Source organism: Myxocyprinus asiaticus, chromosome 12 (genome assembly GCF_019703515.2).
Source record: "Myxocyprinus asiaticus isolate MX2 ecotype Aquarium Trade chromosome 12, UBuf_Myxa_2, whole genome shotgun sequence".
Classification (NCBI taxonomy): domain Eukaryota; kingdom Metazoa; phylum Chordata; class Actinopteri; order Cypriniformes; family Catostomidae; genus Myxocyprinus; species Myxocyprinus asiaticus.
This window is the reverse complement of record NC_059355.1, coordinates 43,654,309-43,672,757: the sequence shown is the minus strand read 5'-3', so window position 1 is coordinate 43,672,757 and position 18,449 is coordinate 43,654,309. Positions and strand designations below refer to the sequence as shown.

Below are 18,449 nucleotides of genomic sequence, written 5' to 3'. Positions count from 1 at the left end.
AGTTGAGAAGATGAGAAATTAAAAAAAATAAAAATAGAATAATAATAATATTCTAAATGTTACATTTACTAAATACAAATTTCTCTAAACATAAAAGGTTTATCAAAAACAAATCTCAAAAGCTAAAGATAATGCCTACATTTGTAATAACTGATGACAGACACAGTTTCATTTAGATTTTTTAATATTCATTTTGATAGAGAAACTAATACTTTCCAATAAAGTGCTAAGAAGCATTTGAAATAAGTAAAACTAATCAGATTCAATTCAGTAGAAATTAAATAAATAAAACAGATTAATATTGAAATGCACGATATATGATCAATTTATATGCGAATGGTGTGTACCTTTTGTAAGGCATTTGAAATAAGTAAACCTAATCAGATTCAGTTCAACATAAACAAATTAAAACAGGATAATATTGAAATGCATGATTTATGATCAATTTATATGCGTACGGTGTGTACCATCTCCTTTGTAATACTTGATTCCAAAAGTTCATTACACTCATTTCGGTATTCATTGATTTTTCTAAAATGTTTATAGAAATATGTAGCTGATTCAATGGAAGACAAAGCGTTAAAGATATATTTACTGTATAGCAGCATCTACTGAAAGAAATAACTGTGTTCTGTAATCCATATTGGGTTGCATAAGTGCTAAAATCACTCAAAGCAGTAATATTTACATTCACTGGTTGAATTGTAAATAGAATATTCTTAGCATTTTTTAATTTGCTGCTATAAATGTGTAAAGATGAGTCATAGTGGAATGCCAATACTGTACTTCCCTATAAAAATAAAAAATTCCCGTTGTATCTTAAAGGGGAAAGTTCACACAAAATTGATTTTTGATAGTCCTCATTGTTCTCCTCTCCACTCTGGGTGCACGTGCTGCTGTAAAGGGCTCTCATCCACATCTATATAAGAAACACACACAAGTCAAGTCATGTGAGCACATAATATAGTTACACTTGAAATCTGGATGTATTGTGTAAGGCTGCGTACCATCTGAAGTGATTTTTAAAGATGCCAGCCGAGTGACCACATCCTCTTCCCCTTCAGCATCTTTGTAGTCAAAACCAGTATAGCCCTGCTCATGTTCACAGTATCGGATAAACCTGAGACACACAAATAAACCATGGTAAAAAGTAGAAAATACATTAATGGGTTGGGCATGGGTTCCCAACCTTTTTTGTCAGCTGTACTGAGTGTACAATTGAATGTCAAAACATATTTGCATGTTCACTTATGAAATACGGGATTATATTAGATATGAAAATGTATATTACATTGTTATTTTTCTTATTTTTACATTTTAATAAACCTGTTTCAAGGTTCCCACGATCAGGGAAAACCTGGAAAAATCAGCGAATTTTTATAAATAAATAAAATCTGAAAAGTCATGGAAATTTCTAGAGTAAATGTAAGCGCAGCGTAGTTCTAGCGGGAAGACTAGCAGCTGTACATCATCGTACCATTAGCTAGGTAACTCCTAGCTAATCACATGTAAGCTAATGCTTTATATGTCTGCTCACAATCACATTGCTGTTTCAGTGCGCTAACGTGCCAACCTCCACCACCCCACCACCACCAGTTGAGTCCTGTCCTGCACGGGGGTAGGCTCCTCGCCCCTGCCTCCTATCTCCGGCAGGATATGACAGTTCCGAGTACAACTTCTTCGGACTGCCAGACGGGGCTTACGCCAAAGAGACATTACATTTCTGTTTTATATTCATCAAATAAATGTCATCTTAAATTTTACTCAAGTCTGCAATTCTTCCTGATAGAAATATAGTATATATTTTTCTCATTTTTCTTTGCTGTAAAACATTCCATGAGTAAGATATTTTTCTTGTGTACAGTAAGAAATGCTTGCAAGCCATAGTGATGTCCTATTGGTTAGTGAATCGTTCATTCGAGTCTGTTCTTAAACGAATTAGCTTAAATGGTTCCTAAATTGGTCTAAATGATTCATTAGCAAATCAGTCTGAATCAAAATTATTTTTACAAATCTGGATACCGTAATCACAAACGCCTGGAATGGTCATGGAAAAGTCTCAAAAATGTATTGGTCAAAAAGTGTGGGAACCTTGCACTGGAAAAAAAAAATTATTTAGCCTATTTTTTAAGAATTATGCATTTCAATTTGATAACAAAATTCCATCAAACTGAACTGTGTAACGTTTAAAAAAAAAATATTAATAAAACTTAAAATATTTAGTTTTTTATTTGATTAAAGATTACTCCATTTAATTTGATGGAATTATGTTATGAAATTGAAATGCTGAAATCTTAAAATATATTTTTAAATAATTTATTTGTTAATAAATAATTTGTGTATCTTTATATATATTGTTTTGATTATTTTAAATTGTATACAATTTTTAATAATACAGTACATTTTAAACAATTGAATTTGTTATTGCCACAATCTCACAAACCCACTGTTGTTCCATCACAAATCACTAAGTTGTGGAAACTCTGGGTAAGAGATTTTTTTTATTTTTTATGAAATAAACCAGAACTGAGTAGCAATAAACTGTTTATTCACAATTGTTTTATATGTTGACTTGACTCTGACACAGTGCTTTGGAGAGAAGTGTGTAAGCATCGGAAATATATTTCTGTCGTACCCAAAAAGTCAAAGCACTTTAGCCCAAAGTATACAGTGAGTTTTAGACTTTATGTGCATAATTACACATGTTTCGGAAGATTTTTTATACTATTTTGGTGATTTTGCATCCTCTTTTGAAGATTGAAACCTCTAGTTCCCATTCTTTGTAATTGCATGCAAATTAACTTAAAAAAAAATTACTTTAGCCGAAAGGTGAGACGTTTATATCCCTGCACAGAGGATAGAAAGTCATACAGGTTTGGAATGACATGAGGGTGAGTAAACAATGACAAAATTTGTATTTTTGGGTGAACGATAGTTAACTCTAAGGTCTTACCTCTGCCAAGTAGGGTCCTTGCTTAGTATGACTGGGTTTCCCACCACAATGAGCAAGGCTTTGGCTCTAGTCATGGCCACATTAAACCTCTGTGGGTAACAGTAGGGGTTGTTACAGGATGCCATGATTTCTCTAATCTTAGACCAAATTTTTTAGAAGAACTTCCTCTCCTTTTGTCTCTGAGATTTACTTCTGTGGCTAAAAACAAATCTGGTATCTAATTCCATAAATGCCAACCAGTAGCTCTTATTCAACCATACATTTAACTTGATTACCTTATGACTTGAGAGGAAGCCAATGTTGAAGTCTTGGTCCATCTTGACGTAGTTGATGCTGCTGCGGACGGTGGACACTATGATGACTTTCCTCTCCTGACCCTGGAACTCTTCCACTGACCCCACCTACAAGAACAAAATAATGAAATAGCATAAATGACTCACCTTGAGCTCAGAGAGTTTGTTTAGAGTGGAAAGAAAAAGAAAAAAAATTCACAGGCCAACCTTGATGTCTTTCCACTTGCTCAATTCTGACACAGTGTTCAGAGCTTTCCGAACCTTCTCCACCTGTGGATGAAGTTAGGATTTAATTTTTGTTTTTTACCTTTTATTTTTGTCCTTTTGCCACTTTTATTAAAAGGTACACTTGGGAGAGAAGACTAAAAATAAGATTATTTTCACATTTTGTGAAAATGTGCATGCCGCTTGTTAATGTAAATGTTGCCGCTATGTTGCTAGGGTGTTTTGGGTGGTTTTTAGGACATCACATTTGAATACCAAGGCTTTGAACAGTTATCAGCATTTGTTACAAGTAAAGAAATGCATTTGCAATCTTGCCTGCTTCCTGTAAGGGGCGATAATGCCGATGTCATTGGTGGTAAGTTTGGGAAGCCCCTTCTTGCCCTGCGTATGCATGAGTTTGTTAAGGTAGCTGACGATGACCTCAATCTCGGTCACGTTGAAGAATGATGGACTGTTGGCCTCTCTTTCATCTTTCCCCATCACTCCATGAAATACCACAGGAAATCCCTGTTTATCGGAGAAACAAGAAAATAGATTCTATTCTGAACAGTGACACGTACTCAGATCTATGCACCGATTATGCACAAAAGCAGCATAGATAACTCTGTGTAACACTAGTAACACCAGATAACACTGGTTTAGCCACTTAAAGAGTATATTCAGTATATTTTGGGCAGACTGACTACTTAAAGGACAAAGTACATTCTTAGGAAGATGCTCCCAGCGACAGAAGGCCTCTCGCTCCATCTGGTTCGCAAACACCTGCAGTTCATTCTCATAGAAAAGCTCGTTGGGGATCTTGAGGATGGCGGGATGAGACCTGGGATGGGGTAAGGAGATGAGAACTGGACATAAGTGACTGCTCAGCACTTCTTACACAACGAAATGACGGGAGAAAAGTCCAGCACCTGTAGTTGCGTAGAAGCTTTGTGACAAAGCGAGTGTCATATCTAGGGTTACCATCCTGGATCTTCTGATAGAGAGTGTTCTGTGTCATAAGCCTCTCTAGGAGTGATTGCCCTGTGTCAAACCAAAACGAAGTAGGTATCAAAAGCAAAGAACATCCAAATGGGTGAATTTCACAAATCTGCCAAGAATTGGGTTCATATTTTACCCCCAAATAAATAAATAAAAATAAGATGGTTTAAATGTGCTCAACTGCCAGAAAAATGTCACAATGCAAATATCTTAATGGTTCTAAAATTGGGCCTAATTGTTTTTATGTAAAAAAAAAATAATAAAAAATAAATAAAATTATAGATTAGATAGATAGATAGATAAGATAGATAGATTAGATAGATAGATTGATTGATATTGTTCATTTCACAATGAAATATGACCCAAATGTTTTATGTCATATTCACTCAAGGAATTTTAAAGTTGTGATTTTTAGACCTAGAAAAGTCATGGAAATCGATAAAATGTTCAAAATCGTTCAAAAGTCTCAAAAATTTCTATCGTTTCTTTAGTTTTCTTGTAAAATCTCTCATCAGCTGAATTCTGCTCTTGTGCTGAGTAAAACATGTATGCAAACCATAGGAATTTCTGATTTTTAAGCAAATCTTTCTTTTGAGTCAACGAATGGGGCAGTCTTAAGGAGCATAACATTGTCGAAAAGACCAGCTTATACGAGTAAGAATTATCTATGCTGGTTTACACTGATCGACCAATATATTGGCCAGGCCGATTAATCATCCGATATTTGGCATTGGTAACTGATAACCGTGTTTGCTTGGCCGATAAATAGAAGTGTTAACTTTCCCTTGAGTCAGTTCCAAAATAGAACAATACATTTGTCAATGGATACTCAACAGTTTTTGTTTTCAAGGATTTTCTTTTCAAGTTTATGCACTCCAGTAAACATTGCATAAAATAAGTGCTTGTTTCACATTAGAAATTTTGTGTACATCTGATATGCTGTTGTTAAATTGTATTAGCCTAGGTTTATCTGCATATACAGGTGCATCTCAATAAATTAGAATGTCGTGGAAAAGTTCATTTATTTCAATAATTCAACTCAAATTGTGAAACTCGTGTATTAAATAAATTCAATGCACACAGACTGAAGTAGTTTAAGTCTTTGGTTCTTTTAATTGTGATGATTTTGGCTCACATTTAACAAAAGCCCACCAATTCACTATCTCAACAAATTAGAATATGGTGACATGCCAATCAGCTAATCAACTCAAAACACTTGCAAAGGTTTCCTGAGCCTTCAAAATGGTCTCTCAGTTTGGTTCACTAGGCTACACAATCATGGGGAAGACTGCTGATCTGACAGTTGTCCAGAAGACAATCATTGACACCCTTCACAAGGAGGGTAAGCCACAAACATTCATTGCCAAAGAAGCTGGCTGTTCACAGAGTGCTGTATCCAAGCATGTTAACAGAAAGTTGAGTGGAAGGAAAAAGTGTGGAAGAAAAAGATGCACAACCAACCGAGAGAACCGCAGCCTTATGAGGATTGTCAAGTAAAATCGATTCAAGAATTTGGGTGAACTTCACAAGGAATGGACTGAGGCTGGGGTCAAGGCATCAAGAGCCACCACACACAGACATGTCAAGGAATTTGGCTACAGTTGTCGTATTCCTCTTGTTAAGCCACTCCTGAACCACAGACAACGTCAGAGGCGTCTTACCTGGGCTAAGGAGAAGAAGAACTGGACTGTTGCCCAGTGGTCCAAAGTCCTCTTTTCAGATGAGAGCAAGTTTTGTATTTCATTTGGAAACCAAAGTCCTAGAGTCTGGAGGAAGGGTGGAGAAGCTCATAGCCCAAGTTGCTTGAAGTCCAGTGTTAAGTTTCCACAGTCTGTGATGATTTGGGGTGCAATGTCATCTGCTGGTGTTGGTCCATTGTGTTTTTTGAAAACCAAAGTCACTGCACCCGTTTACCAAGAAATTTTGGAACACTTCATGCTTCCTTCTGCTGACCAGCTTTTTAAAGATGCTGATTTCATTTTCCAGCAGGATTTGGCACCTGCCCACACTGCCAAAAGCACCAAAAGTTGGTTAAATACCATGGTGTTGGTGTGCTTGACTGGCCAGCAAACTCACCAGACCTGAACCCCATAGAGAATCTATGGGGTATTGTCAAGAGGAAAATGAGAAACAAGAGACAGATGCAGATGAGCTGAAGGCCACTGTCAAAGAAACCTGGGCTTCCATACCACCTCAGCAGTGCCACAAACTTATCACCTCCATGCCACGCCGAATTGAGGCAGTAATTAAAGCAAAAGGAGCCCCTACCAAGTATTGAGTACATATACAGTAAATGAACATACTTTCCAGAAGGCCAACAATTCACTAAAAATGTTTTTTTTTTTATTGGTCTTATGATGTATTCTAATTTTTTGAGATAGTAAATTGGTGGGTTTTTGTTAAATGTGAGCCAAAATCATCACAATTAAAAGAACCAAAGACTTAAACTACTTCAGTCTGTGTGCACTGAATTTATTTAATACACGAGTTTCACAATTTGAGTTGAATTACTGAAATAAATGAACTTTTCCACGACATTCTAATTCATTGAGATGCACCTGTATATTGGCCATACTGCTCTTCAGATACTTGTATCGGCATCAGCCATTGAAAAATCCCTATCGGTCCAACACTACTGATTTATGTTGTAAAATAAGTGCTTGTTTCACTTTAGAAATGTTTTATACATCTGAATATCTGTAGTTAAATTGTATTATCCTCTGTTGATCGGCATTTATTTTGGCCATCCTGCTTTCTAGATATCGGTATTGTCATCGGCCATTGAAAAACCCATATCGATCAACAACTACAGGTTTATGTTGTAAAATAAGTGCTTGATTTACTTTAGAAATGTTCTGTCCATCTGATTTGCTGTTGTTAAATTGTATTAGCCTATGTTTATCTGCATTTACAATATATATCGGCCATCCTGCTCTCCATATATCGGTATCAGCCATTGAAAAACCCCTATCGGTCGACCACTACTGGTTTATGTTGTAAAATGCGTGCTTGTTACACTTTAGAAATTTTGTGTACATCTGATATGCTGTTGTTAAATTGTATTAGCCTCTGTTGATCTGCATTTATTTCGGCCATCCTGCTCTCTAGATATCAGTATTTGCATCAGCCATTGAAAAACCCATATTGGTCAACAACTACTGGTTTATGTTGTTAAATAAGTGCTTGTTTCAATTTAGAAATTTTGTGTACATCTGATTTTCTGTTGTTAAACTGTATTAGCCTCTGTTGATTGGCATTTATTTCAGCCATCCTGCTCTCTGGATATCAGTATTGGCATCATCCACTGAAAAACATTATCGGTCGACAACTACTGGTTTATGTTGTTAAATAAGTGCTTGTTTCAATATATAAATTTTCTGTACATCTGCTTTTCTGTTGTTAAATTATATTAGCCTATATTTATCTGCATTTATTTCGGCCATCCTGCTCTCTTGATGTCGGTATCAGCATCAGCCAATGAAAAACCCATATCGGTCGACCACTACTGGTTTATGTTGGTGAGTGCTGGTTTGTACTGGTATAGCGGGCGGGCCAGCATAGCAATGCAGTTATTCATAACAAGGAAATCTTACAGATTAAGCTAGTTAAGAAGCCTACACATGCACCCCAGCCTCCCATGTTGAAGACCAGCATCCAAAACACAACAAATGCTGATGATCAAATATGCTGGTCTTTTCAGCAGATAATATGTGTGTGTAGGTGGGTGGGTGGGGTTGTTCAAGATAAAATACAAGGAAGAAAAATAAAGAAAACCAGAAAAAAAATAACCAAATCATGAAATGCTGCTATGTAACATCTCAGTACCCAGTCCATGTAGTTGTGCCAATGGAGATCTCAATACAGGGCCCAGCTGCTGTGGGTCTCCAGCCAGAACCAGCTGGCCCTTCACAGGGTCAAGCAAACCTGGGAAAGATAGAAGAGAGAGGGCAATGAAGAAAGAAACAATCTCTTGGTTTGATTCATGTTTTCATTCTCTCCTCACAGACCCCAACCCTTCCTCATTTACCCGCAATCGCGATGATACTCTCGGGCTCCACAGCTTGTCCAGCCTCATCTATAAAGATGTGTGTGAAGTGACCCTTAGCAATGCCTCCTGACACAAGCCTGAATAAAACACACTAAGACATTCATTTCTTGCCATCAGCACAGAAGTTGCTGTAGAGCAGCACAAAGTTACCTGACAGGTAATATGACAGGACTATTACAGTACTGTCCACAAGTTGGATGGTTGTGAACCAAGATTCAGGAGGTGAATTAGTTAGGAATGACATTGTAGTACCTTCCAGCGGTGACCAAGGTAACCACGACGACTGTGAAGTCCATTATCACTTCTCTAGATGGGAGGTAGAAGCTGTCCTGAGCATCATTCCAGTTACTGTGTTTCTGTCGTGAATATATATTCTGAAATACTTAGTTTCTTTTATGTAAATTTGTGTGTGTGTGTGTGTGTGCGCGCGCCAGTCAGAGAGACATTTATGTTTAAGTCAAGAGGAAACTGCATCTGTAACCCATTTTACTTGACGGAATGTCAAGTCAAGCACATTACAATGCGGGTAGTGCAGTATTGTACACTGCACGTTTTGGCACACGTTTTAGGTCATGCAAGATTTACAAGCATACAGAACATTTGTGCACAGAACACATACTCCATACTACAAAATGTGTTTTTTTTGTTTGTCATATCGAACATACCCCAATGTCTTACCAGCAGTTTCTTTGGTAGAGTACGAGGGTCTCTACTGGGGGCATAGAGACGATACAGGCGATGGGCATCGACGTATCCTAATAACCTCTCACACAACAGATCACATGCACTGTTTGAGGGAGCACAGGCCAGGATGTGGCCGTTGACAACAGATTTGTTCACCTAGTACACACAAATCAACATAAAAGTCACATGGGTTTGAGGTTGCAATGAACACAGCAATAAACTGGTCACCCTGAATATATTTGCCTGCATTATGGCTTCCACCAATGTGACAGTTTTGCCTGTGCCAGGAGGTCCAAAGATCAAGTATGGTGCTGGTTTGGACGTGCCCAACACAATGTGCTGCACTGCTGCCTTCTGCTCAGGGTTGTTCTCTAAACACTTGTTGAACATTCTGTAGGACAAACACAGTAAGATTTTAAGGCCAGTTTGTTAGAGATACAGTGGAGATTAAAAAGAAATCATAGAGGAAATGTGCATGTTTGTTCATACTTTGTCTGTGCACATGCAGCAGAGGTGTTACAGTGTGTGTGTGTGTGTGTGTGTGTGTGTGTGTGTGTGTGTGTGTGTGTGTGTGTGTGTGTTGACCTGATGTGTGGCAGTGTATAGTTTTTGTTGCCATTATCAGAGGGGAACAGCACATCTCCCAGTCCATGCTGGACAGCGAGCTCCACTGCTCTGTGCTGAAGCTTTATGGGGAAGCGATTAATGTTGAACTCCACATCAAACTTCATGTTATTAACAAACCTCTGGAGAAGCCTACAAACATAGTGACAGAACAAAGAAGGAACCAAAATAATAAGAGTTCAGATAAGATTTTTTTTCAAAGAATAACTTTTTATTAGGGGTCCAAGAACCGAAGGTGCAGGAACACTATTGTATTTGTACTGATTTTCTGTTTATTACTTATTATTCTTTTTCTGCCTTAAAAGTGTCTGGGCGTCAGAGACCGTAAGTCGCAGAGACACCAAACTTGGTGAGATGGTCAGAAATCCCCCCCACTACTCAGGCACCCACACACACACCCGTCGGACACTAGGTGGCGCTATAATAAGCATATTTGTGGTCATAACTCTGGAACCATAAGATCTAGGATCAAAATTCTTGTTTCCTCTGAATGCTTGAGTCAAGGACAAGGACAAGGACTACTATATATCCAATTTAATTTCAGTCTATAACATTTTTCCGCCATTTTGAATTTACGGGAAAATGTACTTTTTTGAACTCCTCCAAGGCCGTTATGTCCGATTCGCACGACATTTATTCATCATCTATGGAAACTCCTGACAAAAAATTATCATAAGAATTTCATTTCGTTGAAGCGTTACGAAGATATAAGCCAACGAACGGGTCAGGCATCGTCCATGTAATCGAAATTGACCTATATCTACCAAACTAAAAGTCCAAACTTAGCGAAACTAGATACACATAGACAACACGACATTCTGAGGCTGCACGCCAAGTTGTGTCAAATTCTGCCTATAGGGGGCGCTACAACTGAAAAACACTCATAACGCCGCAGCTGTATGATCAATGATGTTGAATATTGGTTTGCATCTTCTATGGCCCAAAGGCTAACATATCTCTCAAATATCATTTGGAAAAATCAACAAACATGGCTGCCAGCAGCCAATCAAATTTCAGCAGCTAATAACATCAAATCTGAATGGCCGGCCATTACGAAACTTGAGATATTCATACACAGTGTCAAAATGAGGCTGTGTACCATGTTTTGTGAGAATCGGCCACAAGGTGGCACTATAACAAAAACATTTATGTTTTTTCTAATTACTCGGCATCAGAGCACATTAAAATCAAAATGCTTTTTACCTCTAAATCCTTGCGTCAAGTCCTACAAAATGTATATCTCAGTTTTATTTCATTTTATAAAATGTTTCTGCCATTCTAATTTACTGAAAACCCTACTTTTTCTAACTCCTCCTAGGGCGTTAATCAGATCTTCACCAAACATGGCCCATGTCAGCGCTAGACCATGCAGGCACAAAGTTATCAAAAGTATTTCAATCCATTAAATCGTCTGGAAGATACAATCCGATATATTTGACTAGTGTGGCCCATTATGACTAATATTCCTGTATCTTGAGTAAATATGGAAAACAGGACATTCTAAGGAATCATACTAAATTTCATGGATTTATGATGAACAGAGGGCTAACAGCAAATTTTCAATAATCAGCCATTTCAACTGACCAATGAAAGTTGTAATACTATTTTTTTGTCCACCAGAGGGAGCCACAGGATAAGAAATCCTTTTAAATCTAAGGCTTTCATGAGTGTATGAATGCATATAAATTTATTTGAAGAGACGTGGTACACTGACAATGTCTTCTGACTTAATTTTTACATATCCTAAAAATATTGAAAACATATTTGTCAAGTTGCCAGACATGATTAACTGTCACATTGTTTTAGGGATATGTTTACATATGTCTGGAATTATATTATGTGTTTATTTTTCCATTATCCTTGTTTCTGTCTCGCGTCATTTCTATATGGCTGTGTCCGAAAACTGTAAAATGCTGCCTTAAAACCAGCCCAAAAATGCCCCATAGGCATACAATGGCAAGGCTCTTGCCCATGAAAACAATTGTTTTTTTCCTACTATGACAAAACAATGAATTTTGTGGGATTATATCTCCCAATCAGAATGTCGTAGAGACATAGGGGTGGGCTCATTTCACTCAGGCTACCAATCAGTCTTTAAGTATCATCTTGGACCATTTACGGCACCCTAGCAACCACCCCTATAGACTTCCATTCAACATGGCTCAGAAGGATATCTTCAGAACAGAATTTTGTAGACACATGGGGATTGGATCTTTTGAGTCAGGTTAGTAATCAGTCAATAAGAATCTCTCTGGTCACCGTCTAGCCATGCCCTAGCAACCATTTAGAGCACCCTAGCAAGCAGCCCTATTGACTTCCATTAAAAATGGCTGAGAGGGAAATTTTTGGAACAGAATGGACTACAGACATGACAGTTGGCTTGTTTCACTTGGGTGAGCAATCAGTCTTCATGTATCCACTTGAAAATCTACTTAGCCACGCCCTAGCAACCATTTGGAGTACCCTAGCAACCAGCCCCATTGACTTCTATTCAAAAAGACTGAGTGATATCTTTGGATCAGAATATCCTAGAGAAATGACAGTTGGCTTGTTTTACTTGGATGAGCAATCATTCTTCAAGTATCATCATGGAAACTACTTAGCCATGCCCTAGCAACCATTTAGAGCACCCAAGCAACCAAACCCCATTGACTTCCAATCAAAATACTTAGATGAGGATCTCAGGATCAGAACATCATAGAGACTTCTGATTTCATTCATTGGACTCACAGTAGTAAGGAGCCTTTTGAGTATCACCTTGGTAACTGCGTAGCAACCAGATGGGGTTACCCTAGCAACCAAGTAACAAATCACATATCTCTGCACCAGAACAACGTAGAGCCTTCCGACTTCGTTCATTTGACTCAGGATAGCAAGGAGCCTTTTGAGTATCACCTTGGTGATTTCCTAGTAAACAGATGGGGTTACCCTAGCAACCAAGTAACAGATCACATTTCTCTGCACCAGAAAAATGAAGAGACTTCCGGTTTCATTCATTTGTCTCAGGGTAGCAAGGAGCCTTTTGAGTATCACCTTGGTAACTGCCTAGCAACCAGAAGGGGTTACCCTAGCAACCATGTAACAAATCACATATCTCTGCACCAGAACATCGTAGACACTTCCGATTTCGTTAATTTGACTCAGGGTAGCAAGGAGCCAATTGAGTATCACCTTGTTAATTGCCTAGCAACCAGAAGGGGTTACCCTAGCAAAAAAGTAACAAAACATATCTCTTCACCAGAACATCGTAGAGACTTCTGGTTTCGTTAATTTGACTCAGGGTAGAAAGGAGCCTTTTGTGTATCACCTTGGTAACTGCCTAAGAACCAGATGGGGTTACCCTAGCAACCAAGTAACAAATCACATATCTCTGCACCAGAACATAGTAGAGACTTCCGGATTTGTTCATTTGACTCAGACAAAACAAACAAAAATCACATTTTGGGCCATAGCTCCTGAATCATTTTGCTTCAGAAGATATGGATTCAACCACTTGAGTCGTATGGATTAATTTTATGCTGCCTTTATGTAGTACCCAATTTTCAACAATTTTAATTTAGGCAGGATATATTCTATCAATTTGTATTATTTTGCATCCACTGGATAATTTCTGTCAATTCTGATTGTTTTGTTTATTTCTTCACATGTGCTTGGAACCTGATGATTGCCACTTGCAGCTATATTTGTTGTTGTTGTTGTTGTTTTCATTATTATTAGAAAGTTATAGGTTAAAATAATTTATTCATTTATTTTGTAAGTAAATTTAAATAAAAAAATGTGAATAATATATACATACAGTATATATAATGGAATATATATATATATATATATATATATATATATATATATTTTATTGCTTTTGTTGTTATTACTAGAAAGTTTAGAAATATTAATATAATTCATATAATTTAATAATATATATATATATATATATATTTATATATATTTCAATAAACATAAATTTCATATGTATGTATTTAGAACATATAGAGATATTTATAAACATATAGAGAAATGTCACATAGTGAGGATGTCTTCAAAAATAATGACAAAAAGCTACTGTAAATCAATATTTGGTGTGAAAACCTTTGCCTTCAAAACAGCACCAATTCTCCTAGGTACACCTGAACACAGTTTTTCTTGGTTGTTGGCAGATAGGATTCTATTCTATTCTATTCTAACATCTATTATTCAATTCTATTTGTAAAAGGAATGTTTGGGAGTATAAAATTTATATTTCCAATTGGCACACTCAGGGCCGCAATAAGGTACTCCGAGGCCCCGGGGCTTACCGTTTGGTTGGGCCCTGCCAGTCAGCAGAACATTGTTACTGTATGACCATGCGCTACATGGATGGGTTTCACTGTTGCACACCGTCTCTGTGTTCATATCAACGTCTACCACTAAAAGTGTTTACATATGCATCTTCCTGCAAACGTCAACAGGGTGGGGGGGAATGCGGTGGAGGATGCCCAATAACCATCTTAAGACAAATGTTTTTGTGAAACATCTTATGTGCCTAAGACTTTAGCATAGTACTGTACTATACAGTATATATTCTCTTTAAGTTTATGCATTTATTGTAATATGTGTGCTGTAATATCTGTACCATTCAATGTTTATCTAACAACATGTATTTGTAAAAACATGTTAATTGTAGTTACTATTTGTTTTAACAATGTGGTTTCTATCTGTGGATATTAAATGCCATGTTAACACTTATATTTTTGAGAATTTCTGATTGCAGGTAAACCTCTTACTTCTTGGAGAAGCCGAGTTTAACTCTCTCTAGCTCAACACGATGGACGTAGCCACTGTAGACAGTGATGGGCTGGTCCTTGTCCGTTGATACGCATACATTTAGTTGATCTCCTCTCAGTACAGATGGTCTGTTCTCTGCCACCCCTGGTACCTGATATGAGAGAGAGAGAGAGAGAGAGAGAGAGAGAGAGAGAGAGAGAGAGAGAGAGAGCGAGCGAGCAATCAGACAAATTAAATTATGAAGTATTCAACCCATCTTGATTATGTTACAGCATTAATATGGTAACAAATGCCTGTCACTCACTTTGAGAATGAGCAGCTTTTTGTTGGCTTTGTCAAGGGTCATGACCTGGCCATGGAGGTCATACTTCTTGATATCCACTTCCATCTGAATCTCCTCCAGGTGGAGGAGGAGGTGGAAGCGCACAGTATAGTACTTCATGCATAGCTGAGCCTCCAACACACCCCTGAGAACATACAGACACCAATGATCAAACCACAGATCCACAAAACTGTATGTATATGAGTAGAAAATGCTGTGATGTGCACAGCAAGTCCATAGCAGCTCTTTATTCATTTACTTAATTCATACATTTTATTCATTTTTGTGTGAGTGAAAATATTTTCGAATTTGCAATAATCATTTATCGTAACATTTTTGGTAACACTATACAATAAGTTTGTATTTCTTATCATCAGTTTTTGAATTAACATTAACAATGAACAACACGTTTACACAATTTATTAATCTTCGTTAAATGTTTATTTCTACACACTAATGCATTTTTTACAAGTTGTGTACATTAGCATTAGAAAATGCATTAGGAACACCTAAAGAACACCTATCAACATTAATCAAAAATAATACTGTACATGTAAAAAAACCATTGATAATTGTTAGTTCATGATACCTAATGCAGTAACGAGTAGTACCTTAATGTAAAGTGATAACAAATATTCAAAACTATTTCATGTGTCCTAAAAGAGGTCCATGCATGCTTGCCTCACTCTGGGAAGTTGCTGTCTTAATGAGGGGGACAGGCCTTCAGAGTCCTCCAGTTTATGTCTGGCCAACTCCTTCAAGTATGCTGGGTAATTATACTCCTTCAGCTTTACCATAAGCTTCAGAGCGTGTGTCACGATACTAAAAAAAAAAAAAAAGCAATGGAAAGAGGAACAATTCTACAAAACTGAATCATTTACACATTTTAGGCAGTGATCTTCCATTAAGTGTACAATGCACAGACTTAGAAACTACTGAAACATCTGTACAGGCTGATACAGCATCGTCCAAAAGCAACAGTTTTCGGTTACTAATTTATTAATATATAGATGAATTATGATAGAGTCGTTAAGTAATGGACAGACAGACAGAAAAGAAATAGTGACAGATAGACAGACAGACAGAAAAGAGTGACAAACAGATAGATGGATGGACAGACAGAAAAGAAAGTGACAGACAGATAGGCAGACAGATGGAATGAGAGACAGATAGACAGATGGATGGAATGACAGATAGATAGAAAAGTGACGGACAGACAGATAGATAGACAGACAGAAAAGAGTGAGACAGATAAATAGAGATAGACAGATACATAGACAGACAGACAGACAGACAGACAGATAGATAGATAGATAGATAGATAGATAGATAGATAATCAAACCTCTCAGGTGGTACCCCTTCTTCTACAATCCTGTTCTTAGGTCTGAATCGTCTGTTCTGTTTGGGGTTGTATGGGCTCTCTGGGCCTAGTTGTGCAGCTAGTTGGGTCTGAACCACTGCCTCCAGTTCCCGGACGATGCAGAATGGTTTAGCTGTTCCTGGGGGCTCTGACTCTGGGCAGAACTCAAAGTACATGGTGGCTGGAAAGTGTCCATTGTGCTGGACTTTGTAATGCACCTCCACAACATAACTCTCACCTAGTTGGATGAAATAAAAAAGTTAATAAAATAAATCTTGCTTTATGTATATCTATCTATCTATTATTCAAATTGTTTTTTTTTATTTATTTTTTTTTTTTTTATTAATTAAGATCATGATTAACCGTCAGGATTACAAAATTGTACTGTGTACAAATGTTGAACAAATGTTATAGATCTTTGAATTTGACAGTCTCCGGATTCTCCTCACCTGGACACAGGAGAAGAGGGCAAACACGATTTACTCTCCTCTCATCCACTAAAGTGAAGCAGAGCATCCTGTGCAGAGCTGTGTAGTAGCTAAAGTAGACACAGCTCTGGCCCTGATTTATGATACGAAACTTCACCACAAACAGCTTTCCAAGCCCCTCTATACTGAACATCACCTTCCCTTTGGTGCCCTTAGGATCAGAGGTTATTTCAACACCTCCTTTGTCTTTGATGAGCTCAGCTCTAAAAGAGAGACACATGTGACTGAATTATAGAAGGAACATGTGCCTTTGAGAAGGGAGGCTCTTTAAAACTGTATCAATAAACAACCCAAAGCATGTGATCACATTATCACTTAATATGCAGAGACAACTATAAGGGAGCCATTTGTAGGTGGATATATCGAATATATCAAAGGGCTTGTCTCTTTTTCTAAAATTGTCAGGTGGTATTAGAGGGAGAAGACATTGTTCTTCTTGAAAACACTTCATGGGACAAAAATGTGTATACGCCCCTGAGTGCAAGATGAGTCAACAATCATTTTGGTCCATTTTCACTGAAGAGAAGGACCATTTGAAATGTGTATACCTGCTAAAAGTTCATTCAGGAGTACACTTTCATATAGATGGCCTCAAAGCTAATAGACATGGACTAAAAGCCACAAATATCCCCCAAATGATCAGTCAGTTACTTCCCTCACCGTTTCACTCTGAGTTTGCTGAGGATTTCTGATGCGAGTTTTCTCTTCGGGGTCAGGACAGGGTTAGTGGTCAGAGGAGAGGAGGAAGAAGATGCTGGGGCCGGGGAAGAGTCTGGGGTTACCCTGCTGGTTTTCTGCTGTGTGAAAGACTTCCACTGATCGCAGTAGTACACACGCACCTGTCAGTTCAGGAGAATTGTGATGAGCAGGACAGAAATAGCACAAATATCACATGCCAAATTTCAATATTTGACCTCACCCTTGGTTTGCCATGAAACATAACTTTCCCAGGCTTTATGCTGGCTTTATTACACACTTTTAAGGCATTGATCACACTGTTAAATGTGGGTTCTTTCCTTCCATCCCTGAAAAAGAGAGAAATTTAACAAAGTCACTTACAACTTAGTTATTGCTTTAAGAATGTGTAGGTAGCCTTTCTACAATGTGGACCAGAATAACATGACACAGACAAGTCAAACAGAACTTAACACACAAATTGTCAGCATAGTTTGTATGGTTTTTGTACAAACAAAGTGAAATTTAACAACCGTATGACGAGACATGAACAGTCGGTCACAGTAAATACATGTCTGCTTTAGTCACTTATTCAAACCTTTTAAACTCTGAGTTGTAAATCTTTCGAAGCTCGTTTTTGTCAGTTTTCGATATCCGTTCCCCCAAAAACTCTAGGAAATCAAGTCCTACTTCGTATGATGCTTTGAGAGAGGGCATAGTGCTGTCGGTTATGCGTAAGTGAAGTATGTTTGGGATTAGGCAATTCCTAGGCGATGTTATTTGGTTTACGCGACTACCGGAATCGAAACTAGCAAGGGAACGTCAACAAACACCAACACTAAGCGATAAGCGAAAGTCAGCTGGAAATTTTTCAAGACTAAAGTGCATTGATTACTTCTCACTCCTTATATATTTGTTTCTCAGTCCGCTAAATTGCCCCCATAAATTTAATATTTAGATATCACGTTTGTAAATTCCATTTTTAAATAAGGCAAACTTTTTGTGACATGTCCTAAATGTCGTGGGCGTTACATAAG

At 37.6% G+C, this 18,449-nt stretch overlaps 1 protein-coding gene across 1 annotated transcript; it reads right to left on the bottom strand.

Annotated features, from left to right (window-relative positions):
• Positions 1–166: 166 nt before the first annotated feature.
• On the bottom strand, positions 167–18,209 carry LOC127449339 (putative helicase mov-10-B.1). The gene is made up of 22 exons (XM_051712698.1): positions 18,011–18,209; positions 17,657–17,762; positions 17,398–17,576; positions 16,699–16,940; positions 16,232–16,487; positions 15,570–15,710; positions 14,871–15,033; positions 14,566–14,717; positions 9,767–9,937; positions 9,425–9,572; positions 9,176–9,337; positions 8,750–8,853; positions 8,477–8,574; positions 8,275–8,373; positions 4,380–4,491; positions 4,174–4,291; positions 3,787–3,978; positions 3,454–3,516; positions 3,229–3,354; positions 2,954–3,042; positions 1,008–1,120; positions 167–919 (listed from the first exon to the last, which is right to left on the bottom strand). Exons 1-22 carry the CDS (start codon positions 18,127–18,129, stop codon positions 861–863), a joined length of 3,012 nt encoding a protein of 1,003 aa, XP_051568658.1. The 5' UTR covers positions 18,130–18,209; the 3' UTR covers positions 167–860.
• Positions 18,210–18,449: the final 240 nt, after the last annotated feature.